The 12,234-nt window shown below is 46.4% G+C and overlaps 1 protein-coding gene across 8 annotated transcripts in view; it reads right to left on the reverse strand.

Moving 5' to 3' along the window:
- Window positions 1-6,130: 6,130 nt before the first annotated feature.
- LOC123935818 (patatin-like phospholipase domain-containing protein 4) overlaps window positions 6,131-12,234 on the reverse strand; it is a 28,370-nt gene continuing 22,266 nt past the window's right edge. For all 8 annotated transcript variants that reach the window (XM_045996616.1, XM_045996619.1, XM_045996614.1 and 5 more), the window contains 2 exons: window positions 8,094-8,246; window positions 6,131-7,378 (listed from right to left, as the gene is read on the reverse strand). In XM_045996616.1, the coding sequence (XP_045852572.1) occupies window positions 7,247-7,378; window positions 8,094-8,246 (285 nt within the window). In that variant the 3' untranslated portion in view covers window positions 6,131-7,246. The remainder of the gene's footprint in view (window positions 7,379-8,093; window positions 8,247-12,234) is intronic.

Genomic DNA, 12,234 nt, shown 5'->3' on the forward strand with positions numbered 1-12,234 from the left:
TCTAACTTCCACGTTTACGGTCTTCTCTCCATCCTTTTATATCAAACATCCTGGGGAAAAATCTGTCTATAAAATATAGCAGTATTGTCTGTGCCATCTGCCATTACTGCTTCCCCCACCCCAGAACAGTCTCTTCTTCCCATTACTATGGAAACAACCGTCTGACCAGTGTTTCTCAAAACTCAATGAATCACTTGGTAATATAGTTTAAAATGTAGATTCTATTTATGAGATTGAGCCTGAAGCCTGAGCTTCTGCATTTCTAAGTTCCCAAATGATGCCCCAGTCTTGGTTGAAGGACCACAGTTTGAAATCCAGGAACCTGAAGGAACATCACTCCAAGATTTATTTGTGTCTTTGCAAGCTGTCACTTGAGAACTAAAAAGACTAGACTCTCATCTACATCGTTTCAACTACTTTAAAACTGTCCAACTCAATATTTGTTTCTTGAGGCCATCCGTCCACGACACTGGTTATCACTAGATCGACAGTCCTGTGGTGTCACGTTCAACGGCTTTGCCGTCCATATCTTACAAGTCTTCTCTGCTGAAGTCAACACAGTGCACCACTCAGGCAATTAAACTGTACAACTCTGGCTCCCTTGGGGGAAGCGCTTCTTTTAATAATATTACTGTGCAAACATCAATTTTATTGAAAACCAGTGATAAAAATATTTCCCTATTTCTCCCTTCCCTTTGGGCTCCAGGACTGAGCTGACAGAATATCCAACTCCAAGCCCACAGGAGGGCAGCGATAATGCATGACCTACTGGAACCCAGTGAGAATGTTCTCTTGGACTTTCTCTTAGGACTATTGAAAAAGAAATCCCTGCCTATGTCCTGTGACCACTTATATGGTAAAATAATGGGTTTTACTCAGAAAGTAGCCACCTTATTCACCATCTGGAGAGAACCTGTTCTAAAACTAGATCATACCTGGAGATGTGATTTGAGCAGCTACACACAGATGTGCCGGATATACCTTGGACTGTACAGCCAAAGGTACCAGCCCGTGCCCTACAGCATGGCAACTATCTTTCTTGTATCTCTTTCTTTCTTTCAAGATTTTATTTATTTACTTGACAGACAGAGATCACAAGCAGGCAGAGAGGCAGGCAGAGAGATAGAGAAAGAAGCAGACTCCCCGCTGAGCAGAGAGCTCGATGCGGGGCTTGATTCCAGGACCCTGAGATCATGACCTGAGCCGAAGGCAGAGGCTTTAACCCACTGAGCCACCCAGGCGCCTCTCTTTCTTGTATTTCTCTTTGAATTAAGGTCTTCTGAATTGGGTTTCCTTCACATGCAACAACAGCTTTCAACAATTAACTGCCCTGAAAAAATGACCTTTATTTGGCTTCCCTTAAATAAAAAAAAACATCTCTAATGCCTCCTTGGAAAAGTGGACAAAAGACATTAAAGAAAAAAATGAAGAAGCTTAAGGTCACAAAATTACTTAACCTTTCTTGGCTATCATGGAGTGTTTCTTCTGCCAGTTGAACTTTCACATACATTGGTCACATTTCAAAAACATAAACATTGCCGGTGTGAAAGAAATTTGCAACATTTGTAGCTTAATAGGAAGAGACTAGACATCACCCGGAACTTGAGGTTCCTATTGCAAAACATTGTATTGTACGATCCCATAAGTAGGTAAATCTGTGCGATCGTGTTTCTTTCCCATTTAAAAATTCTTTAAAGTTTTTATCTGTTTATTTATTGGAGAGAAAGGGCAGCAGGGCAGAGGGGGTTGGGCAGAGGGAGAGGGACAAGCAGACTCCCCACTGAACATGGAGCATGGCAGCTGGGCTCCATGTCTCCAAGAGACCATGACCTGAGACAAAAATCAGGCTTCACCGACTGAGCCACCCTTGCACGTTTTTTAGGTTATGGGTATTGTTTTGTTACTGTCAATGCATTGTTCCATCTCTTAAGTTCTGGTAGAATAAAAGCACCATTTTCATATATTTCTGTCGACTTTTTAATGAATACTTCTCACAATATTTTTTAGTTGATCATCTTGTTTTTTGAGGCATGGAGTCCTTCATTCCTTAACTGTTGAGGATTTTGGTGTCTTGGACCCATCTCCGAAGGAAAATGTTTTTGCTCTGTTTTTCCACCATAAATAGAAATGTCATTTTCTGGCATAAGGAATTCAAACAGTCGCAGAAATCACAGATTCCAGAGCAGAGGGAGAGGAAGTAGAAGACAAGCCTAGAGAATCTTGTTCCAGAAAGGAAGGAATTACTCAACGGACGAGGAGGATCTGACAGGGGATGGTGACAGGGGAATCGGCCAAACTAGGTTCCCGCTGAGCAAACAGGCCACTCTGGGCATCAGAATAAATCATGACAGTAGCCAATTATAATCCTTTGAATGAAACAGGAAACCACGAGTCCACACGGAGATAAACTGACAGCTTGACGAAGCAGGAGATATTTATATGCTTTTGAAAACGCTTCCCCACACACGGATACATGTTGATTATAAAGGGGCATAGAATAACTTTATGGGGGAAAAGCCTGGTGAACATCCCTTTCACCAAGGTCAAGTCTCATTCCATCTGCTAAGATGCCACGAGAAAGAGGCAGCATTACATCTGTGATTTCCTTGCCGATCATGAGGATACAGGAGATAAACCGAAACTGAGGGAAATCCTTTAAAATCACTCAGGGGACAAATAGTGACTCCCCAAAGTCCAGTCCATCCAGAACCCCAGAATGTGACCTCAGTTGGAAATAGGTCTTTGCAGATATGATTCATTAAGAAGGTCAAGATGAAGTCATCCTGGATGTAGGGTGGTCCCTGGATGCGCAGAAGGGCATCCTTATGAGAACATAAACAGACACAGACACGTGCACAGGGAAGAGACCTACGGGAAGAGAAGCAGATGTTGGAACGATGCTGCCATAGCCAGGAAATGCCAGAGATGGCCAGCGGCCCCCAGAAGTCGGGAGAGAGTCATGGAGCACAGTGTTCTTCAGGCCTCCAGGAGCAACCAACCTGGCCAACCCCTTGATTTTTGGATTCTGGCCTCCTGAGTCTGTGAAAGAATAAGTTTCTCTTCTTTTAAGCCAAGCAGTTTGTGGTCCTACTGATGGCCATCCCAGGAAACGGATGGAGAAAAGGACCCATCACCTTCCAACCTCCCGCTGATACCGCCAGTGCCATGAGGTCAAAGAAAGACTGGATAACGTTGCCCGAGCAGAAGGAAACTGAAGAGACATGGTCCAGACCAGGGAGACCCCAAGCTGCTCCCTTACCCCTCATGCTTGTGACGACACAGCGAGAACATGGCTGTCTGCGAACCTGGACAGCGAACTGAGCTGGTGGCTCAGTATCTTCATCTCGGACTTCGGCCTCCAGAAGCGTGAAGAGCACATTGCTGTCATCTGGATGCCACTCAGTGCCTGGTGTTTTGTTCTAGCCGCCCAAAGGACTAGCACAGCTCGACACGGACGGTAACACTGATTCTGTTCAACCAGTGGAAGCAGCAGTCAGGAGCCGCCAAGGGAAGCGCATCCCCTCCGCCTTTAGGAGGGATCAGCTCTGCTAACTGCCTTGGATGTGAAACCACCATCGGGTACATCTGCTTCAGGCTGGTCAGCGCGCCCTCGTCTCCCAGGTCCACAGCCTTGCCAGGAGCTATGTTTTTGGGGCACTGAGAAGGGTGCCCATTGTCAATGTCTCCCCCATGTGAGCCAAGCCAGGGAGCGATCACTCTCTGGGCAAATATGCCCCTTCCTGAAGCGACTTCTGCATTTGAGCAGGTGTTATCCCTCTGCCTCTCAACTAGCATTTCTGTCCCCGTCCAGGTGAGTGACGGGTTGGGCGTGATGGTGGAGCTCTGATCTTGGCTAGCAGTGGACACCAGTATGGCTGTGGTCAGCAGTGGACACCAGTATGGCTGTGTGGTCTCTACTCGCTTTGTGACCAAAGGAAAACGAGCAGCCCTGCTCTCCCTCCTCCATTTCTTGCATCTCCAGTTCCTCATTGATCACATGAGTGGCATGAAGCCAGGAGCCCACACATACGTCCTATAGAACCGTTGTATGGCTCAGTCCCGGTCTTCAGAGGTAGAGCATGTCATCTGACCTCCACTCTTTAGGATGGGGGTCACGTGCATGTCTAAATGCATGAGGCTTTTCAGCCTACAGACCACTGCCTTTGAGCCAGGGATGGGGAGGTTCCTGGGGGGGTGGGGCACAGCTGCAGAATGGTACGGCAAAGCTGAAGGACCCATCAGGGGAGGGCTACGTTCCTGCACTGGCTGGAACTTTGTGGCTTTCCACCCATGGACAGTACACCGATTCTCTCTTTCTTTGGTCTGCCCACAGAAGTGAACTGGACTGTGTACAGCTCGAAGGACATTTGTAAACACAGTGGAGAAATGGAAAATTCACGGGAAGTAAGTGAAAGAACTCAGTAAGTGCGTGCTTCATGTCTGCCCTGTTCAGAGGCACACGCCCCGTGCTTCTGGTCTCTGCGTGCCCGTGTACAGACGTACGTGTAAGGACGCTCGTCCACATTCGAGGTGGCCTTAGTTCCAGATGACGTTGGATGTGCAGTTATGTAAGGAGGGCAGGAATGTATATTCGGAAATCCGGTCTACAGTGCGGACAAGACTGAGTCCTCTGTTTGCCTCTCTGTAAGTCAGTCATGTGCCTGAGGGATTACACTGCAGGGACATATGTCTGGAGGGTGGCAAGACACGTATTAGCGCTGAGCAAGCCAAGGTTTCGGTTGTGTCACCAGAGGCAAAACCAAGGGCAGAGCTGAGGGATTACACGGTGAATTCCGCCCAACTGAACTGTCGATCTGCAAATAATAATAATCATCATAATCGTGATTAATAATAATTACTAGTGATTATCAGTAATTGCTACTGATCATTAGTAATTATCATTGTTGTTGTTTAAAAACGGGTCCACTTCTGGTGGCCCGCAGAGGCTGCTTTTCCAATCCTGCTTTGGGTTATGTGGATAATTAACGGCAACTTTCGGTTTTACTGTGCCAGAGTGCAGGTACAGCTTCGGCAAGAAAAACCTCAAAACCGTGAACCTCCTTAATGATTGGTTCCTCCGCAATAAAATTAATAGGCTGGATCCAAAAATTCTCTGGGACTCATATTTACAAATATCAAGAGGGAAAGGGATTCTATGTATCTGTGTTAACCATCGGGGAAAAAATGAAGACCAGAATAACTGAAACCTGCTGCGGATAAGGGCCCTGGTCTGTTCGGACTCTGCGTTCAATGCCCAGAGCCGAACGGCTGTTCTCTGTGAGCTGCTGGTGTGCTCACAATACACCCAATATTGGGAAACTAGAATGGAACAGAGGTTGTATTTTTGCACGTGTGTTTGTTTTAATATACTGCTTGCTCCTTCAGAGCATTCTTTAACTTCAAAACCAAATCTAGTTTCTCTAATTGCCAGTGGAAACAGGGGGTTACCATAGTTACAGAGTAGAGAGGGTTCCTGAAAAGAATAGAAAGCCTAATGAAATTTTAAATGACCGTTTCGAAGGCATTAGGAAACTGCCCCAACCGGGGACCGGGTACGTATCAGGCTGACAATCCCAGTAATACCCAGCAAACCTATCAGGATCTGGGTCTGTGGGGAGTGCCTGTTTTCTGCCAGTCCAGATGCGTGAGGACACACTGTGAGCGGCACAGAGCACGAGTCGGGACCGGCGCCGCCGGAGAACTCGGTCCAGCACCCCTGACTCGCAGAAAGCAGCATTGCAACGTGCTGCCACTGTTCCCTCAGGGGAGAACATGGCTGCCCCGCACGCACCTGTCCGTGAGCTGACCCCGGTTTTCCAGGGGAGCAGTGTCCACCAGGACGGACAGAGACGTAAGCAGTGCGTACAGTCACTTCGATGTCTAACATGCTAACGTTTGTTTGTGCTCACGGGGCACCCATAAAAATGGGTTGAAATATCCTACAAATAGGAGAGTCACATAGAATGATAAAAAGCGGGGAAATCTAGCGGACAGACAGATGTGAAACTGAACTGAAGATGTTCACATCACGTCTGAAAGAACGTGTTAGGATTCAGCTACCTGTTTTCTAGAGGAGCAGGAAATAGACACCCCAAGGAGGATCACTACCCAGGCCTGAGTCTCTGTATAACTCATAAGGAAAGAGGCAGTCAGTGGTGGTTATGCGCTAAAAATTGTGTATTTGGAGCTTTTAGGAGCCATAAAACTGATTTAAAGGATGGTTTCAAATGTTAAGAGAGAAATGCATAACAATTAAACACAGGCAATGAAACTGGTTTGTTTCTAACTGCCTCTTAGTAATTAAGAGTTTATGCTTGGCAAAGCCCCACAAACACAGATTTAAGACTTGAGACAGTGTCCAGGAATTAGAATAAACCCACATCCGAGTCCTCAAAGTGATAGGATTGCTACTTAGAAAATGGAAGAGCTAAATCACTGTAACATGACTTAAAAAATACGAGACAAATGATTATTTTCTACTGAATTCTTCTTTACTGGGCTACTGGGTGCACTTGGTTCTTCATATGTAGAGGTGTATCTTCTGGGTTCCTGAGTAGATTTACCCTCTACCTAGACTGATGGGTAAACAGCTGATGGTATATGGCCTGGCCAGACAGACAGACAGAGGAAGTAAGACATCAGCTGTAAGAGGCAGAGAGATACGGAGAAAGAGACAGGTATTAAGGAGAGCTGAGGGTTTACAAGAGGGACGCATGAAAGCAGACTGAAAATTACCTTAGTGGGGATGCGGGGGCCGGGCTGGGGTTTAAAAAGAGGAAGGTGGGCAGGAAATGCAGGTCTGCTGAAGAGAAAGGCAACCCCCAGCCCCCTAGTGCCCGAATCTGCTGGGCTTCCGGGCTGCCATGTCCCATTGTCTGTAGGAAGCATGGCGGCCCTCCAGTTTCAACACCCCATGGTTCACCCGAATTGCTGACCCTCTACATTTTCCAAAGGACCTGCCTGCTCTCTGGCAGGGACAGAGGAGGATTCTTTGGACCCTCAGGTCTCCTGAGGAGACTCCTCAGGACCCGCATATGCCCTGCCTAATAAAATACCTCTCGTTTCCTTGCACAGAAGAAATAATCACAAATATTACAAAAACTAGTAACAGAGAATCCCGATAGGGTTTGTTTTTTTTTTTTAAATGATTTCATTAGAAACCTCTGTCAACAATGATGTGGACAAAAATTAAAAAAAAAAAAAAACAAGTATGAAGTCTTCTGTGCATTATAAACTCGTAAGCATTCTATTCAAACCAGTTTTCTTTGAGGAGAAACCTAATGGCGTCGTCAAAGCCAAGCTGATACAGGGATTCCATTTTCCTCTTGCTTGGGGGGAAAAGGGCGTGGTTAAGCCTCACCAGGTTTGCCACGGACAGCTAGAAGAGAACACATTGAAGGGAGAGGACATTACAGTACAGGTTAACCGCACTGACGATTTCTTGCCGTAGATACCAATCGTGGCTTTACAAAATCAGTTGGAGAAAATGCAACTTTAAAGGTTTAACTTAAGTCCTAGACGAGCTGAGGGTTTCTCAGCCTTGGCAACGAGGACGTGTGGGGCCAGACACTCGGCTGTTGTGGGGGCCGCGTGCTGACTCGTAGCGCTCACCCCTACGTACTGGGTGCCAGCAGCACCCCTAGAGGGGACAACTCCCCACGTCCCCTACCCGTAACATCGCCTCCTGTTCACGACCACCGGGAGTGGAGGGAAGAGAACCCATATTTTACCTAAGTTATTCAGTTGAGCCCCAAAGCTTTTGTCCCGTGTTTTGCCATACTTAACGATCACATTTTTTTAAACAAATGATCTGATTTAAGATTGCACTGAAAACCTGCCATATGTTCTCTGTCCTGAAGAAGTGAAGAAAAGGAGAACTTTCCCCAAACAGATAACACAGAGGGAAAGGCTTGTGAACTCCCAGTGCCTAGGTTCCCAGGCCCGTGTGCATGCGTGACACGCCATGGGTAAGAAACCCTATGGCCGAGACGATGCCATTTGCATATACAATTATCAATGAGCTTCCAACGTTTCGGCAGCGTGTGGTAGTTTTTAGGCGATTATCTGCAAATGCAACGGAGCCTCTGGCTCACCATTACGTCCTGATTGGCGAGATTGACGTAGAGGTCCAGCTGTCCTTTGTCCTGCGGGGAGATGTCCAGGCGTCCGCTGAACGGTGAGATGGTCACCGTCCGGCCGACAGGAAGGATGGGCAGGCTGTTCGTGAGGCCTCCGTCCACCCACTTCTGTGGAAAGAGAGACCCCTTGTCAGCACACGTCACTGTCACGCCCCCTACGACAATGGGCACAGGCTTTCCAACAGGGCTCTCTCCTCATGGAATCCATGCCCTGGAAATGCTCTTAAATTACTACCAATCATCACCCATCAGATGGGTGATTTCTGTACAAGTCTTTGCATACATATCATTGACCTATATAATGAGAACCTCACAGGATTGGGAAGCCTCTCCAGCTATTTTTTTAAAGATTTTATTTATTCATGAGAGACAGAGAGAAAGATGGAAGCAGAGGTGGTGGGTGAGGCCGACTCCCCAGTGACCAGGGAGCCCGATGTGGGACTTGATCCCAGGACCCAGGGATCGGGGCCTGAGCTGAATGCAGACGCTTAATGACTGAGCCCCCCAGGTGCCCCTCTCTAGTTGTTTAAAAGCTTTAACTAGATTACTATACATAAGAAGTACCTAAATGTTTGTAACAGTGCATACACCAGAAGCCATGTAATAAGCTTGGGGTTCATCATTAAGTCAAAGTGGAAAGCCACCTTCATGGTTGATACTGCGTAGACCATCCACCATCACAGGACATTCTGTGTATTACAAGCAGTAGAAACTGGCATTCCCTGTCGCAAACTTAAAAGTAAGCTGAGCAACCAGAAATCCTTCTATTTCTAAAGTGGCACCTGTCTTCAAGACATGAGGTTTCAAAGCCAGAAAGAATGGGAAGTACTACAATTTAGAACAAAACAAAACAAACTATTGAACTCCAAAGAGGTTCTGTATTTTCAGACCCATACCCAAAGGGGACAGATGGACAGAGCAGGTCAGAAAAGCTTCCAGAAGCTCCTGGACACCGTGTTAGGAAAGACAACAAAGAAACAGGAAAGTGATAAACCTTATGCTATCCATTTCAAAGCAAGAAGTCTCGGGCATCTTTGAATGGACAGTATTGACATAATCGGCTCTAACAACAGACACACAGACACACAATAGAAGTACACATTCTCCAAGCTGTATCTGTGATGGAAATAACCTTCGGCTGACAGGGAAAGAACACGGTCTAAATGGTTGAGAACCCCTCGCAAAAGAACCTTTACTGGAGAATTCTACTACGCTGTTTCCCCCGAACATTTGGAATGCAATGTAGGAAAACCCAAGCTGTTCTGTTCAGCACAAAGGCAGAGCGAGGAGGGAGAAACGAGTTCGTACAAAATGCCCTGAAGTTGCTTAAAACATACATTTGTTTTGTTCCAAGGTGTCTCTGTGTGTGTGTGTGTGTGTGTGTGTGTCTGTCAGTCTTACTCCTTTTTTAAAAAAATTTTTTTAAAGATTTTATTTATTTGACAGAGATCACAAGTAGGCAGAGAGGCAGGCAGAGAGGAGGAAGCAGGCTCCCTGCTAAGCAAAGAGCCCAATGCGGGGCTCCATCCCAGGACCTTGAGATCATGACCCGAGCCAAAGGCAGAGACTTAATCCACTGAGCCACCCGGGCGCCCCTTCTTACTCCTTTTTATTGGTAAAGCTAGTGATGGAATGATCCGTCCCCGCACTGTTCACAATGGCTTCGCTGAGTCACTAACTCCCCCCGCCGCCCGCCAAAGGGAATACAAGTAGATACGTGAAAAGGGAACGCATGTTGAAAATTTGAGGGGCGTGCATTTTGGTGTCGGAGAAAGAGAAGTGCAGTGGTTTATCATACACTGACCTGCGTAACTTGCGTATCGTCATTCTTTCTAACAGAACATAACAGACATCACCATGTAATTACATTCTGTGTATCATATAGACACATTCATGTGTGTGTTCAACACACCCATGTTCCCATGTGTTTGTGTCTACATATGCTTATAAACACAGTTCAAAATAAGGGAGATTTGCAGTGAGAAGCCCCCCAGATTCTGCTTCCGTGCCTCCTGGTCCCAGAGCTCCCTTTTGTTTTTCTCCCTCCCCCCCTTTTTTTTCCCCCTTTTGTTTTTCTGATGGCTTTGGGCATGGGTAAGGATTTCTGGCATATGTTAATCCCTAGAGAGGGCGAGGAAAAAAAAAAACTTCCAAAATTATCGTTCATATTGTCAATAGACTATATTGCCAATGATGTAAAAGTCCGGGTAGTTTTCATCAAGCGAAATTAGAAATATGTACTGTGTGTCGTATGAGGTCATCTGACTCACTCAACTTAAGGGAAGGAAGGGCAGTCTGGCTCATCACAGTGCAGAATGTTCTCATTTACCACAGGGCTAACGACTGCTGTCTCTGGGAACTGAAAATTCGTTCTCCGAATTTTCCTCACTCTTGTTAGCTTATTCTGATTGGATAAATGATGGTGGAAAACATAGAGCTTATCAAATGTCTTGATTAGATTTTGCAGCATTACCAGGTCCGCTAGAACTGTACTCGGTACCTGCTCAGATTCTCCGAGAGCTCTGGACTGTCTTCCTGATTTACACTCTCAGGAGCTGTATCAGTCCCCAAACCACGCATTCCTGCAGGCATGCGGATTCTAGCAACATCTCTAGAAACAACGGTTACAGCAGGAAACGTTCCTCACCCCCAAATTAAAAGTGGGGATATTCCATATCTAGCGTGCTCTAGTTTACAAGCCTGCATTTAAATGCTGCTGTCCATGAATTCGCGGGCGGTTTGCTACAGGTTTCTGCAAGTCATCTCGTCCTTCCCACCTTGTGGGCAGCATTCAGTAAGGGGTAACTACTGCCATGAGCTTCTGTGATTCCGGAATCTTCTTCAGGGAAAGAAGCAAACCGTGCTGGTGCTTCCTGTGATGGTTTGGTATCACTTCTAAAGGCACAGTGGTAACTGTCCCACCCAAACCGGCCAGGTTATGACGTGTCAGGACGTGCCCAAGTTTGCCCTACACACAGATGTGCTTGGGAATAGATGAGGAACATGCCCCGAGATTCATGAATTCAGACAATTCTTGGTCCGTATCTAAAGGGGAAAAGCTAAGGAAGTAGTCTCTCTTCTAAGGGCCCATGAATTCATTCTGCAAGACCTTCAGGACATCTGATGTCAACACTGAGATGTGGATGTTCGTGAGCAAACGGGATGCAGGGCTGAACTGTCTTCAGCGGTTTTGTTCAGAAAACAAGTGACTGCAGAATTCTTTGTCAGGAGAATGAACGCGATGTCAAAAGCTAGAATTATTGTAAGTACTGTGGCACAGGGCCTCACAGTTTATGAAACCACCCCCCTGTATGACTTAGTTTAATCTCTTCGAGAACACCAGCAGATGGGTAGGTCATGCTTGTATCATCAGTTTTCTCATTTTACAGGAGAGGAAACTGAGGCTTGCAGGGATCGTCACACTAGGTTGCGGCCCACCACCTGCTTTTGTAAATAAAGTTTTATTGGCATATAGACGTGCCCTCTTGTTCACGTTTTGCTGTTGCTGCTTTCCCACGGCAACAGCCAAGCTGAGCGGAGCCTGCACACCTACCATGCCACACGTATCTCCCAGCGGACGCTTTCCAGAAATTATGTGCCCCGCCCTCCTGCCGTGTAGGCACGTGGAAGGTGTGCGGCTGGTCTCTTCACTTGCACTCTTCCTTCTCCCACACTGTAAAACAGCCACGGAGATCAGAACCGTTTCCTGTGTGGCCAGAGGTTGTGGCCGGGGCACCAACTGGGTCCTGACGAATCGCTCGGCATTTGCAGGCCTGTCTTATCTTGTATGATATAGAGGACAGGTAGTTACGTCCAACAGAACATGCTTGGTCCTTGAGTCTCAGAATGGAGGCAGGGAGGAGAGACAGAAAGACAAGGAGATGCCCGCTCTCCACGACATAGGTCAGAATCTCCCATCTGAAGTGAAGAAACATGAGTGGGAAGGAGAGATCGATGAACTTTCCTTAAGAAAAGAGAGACAGCTGAAAATAAATAAGAAATTTAGGAAGAGGTTGAACAACCCTGCTACTGTTTTACTAAAGATTATTGGTACATTGTCTTAATTTTGGAACTTCTCATTTTTTATTTAAAAAAT

This window comes from Meles meles, chromosome Y (genome assembly GCF_922984935.1).
Source record: "Meles meles chromosome Y, mMelMel3.1 paternal haplotype, whole genome shotgun sequence".
NCBI lineage: Eukaryota > Metazoa > Chordata > Mammalia > Carnivora > Mustelidae > Meles > Meles meles.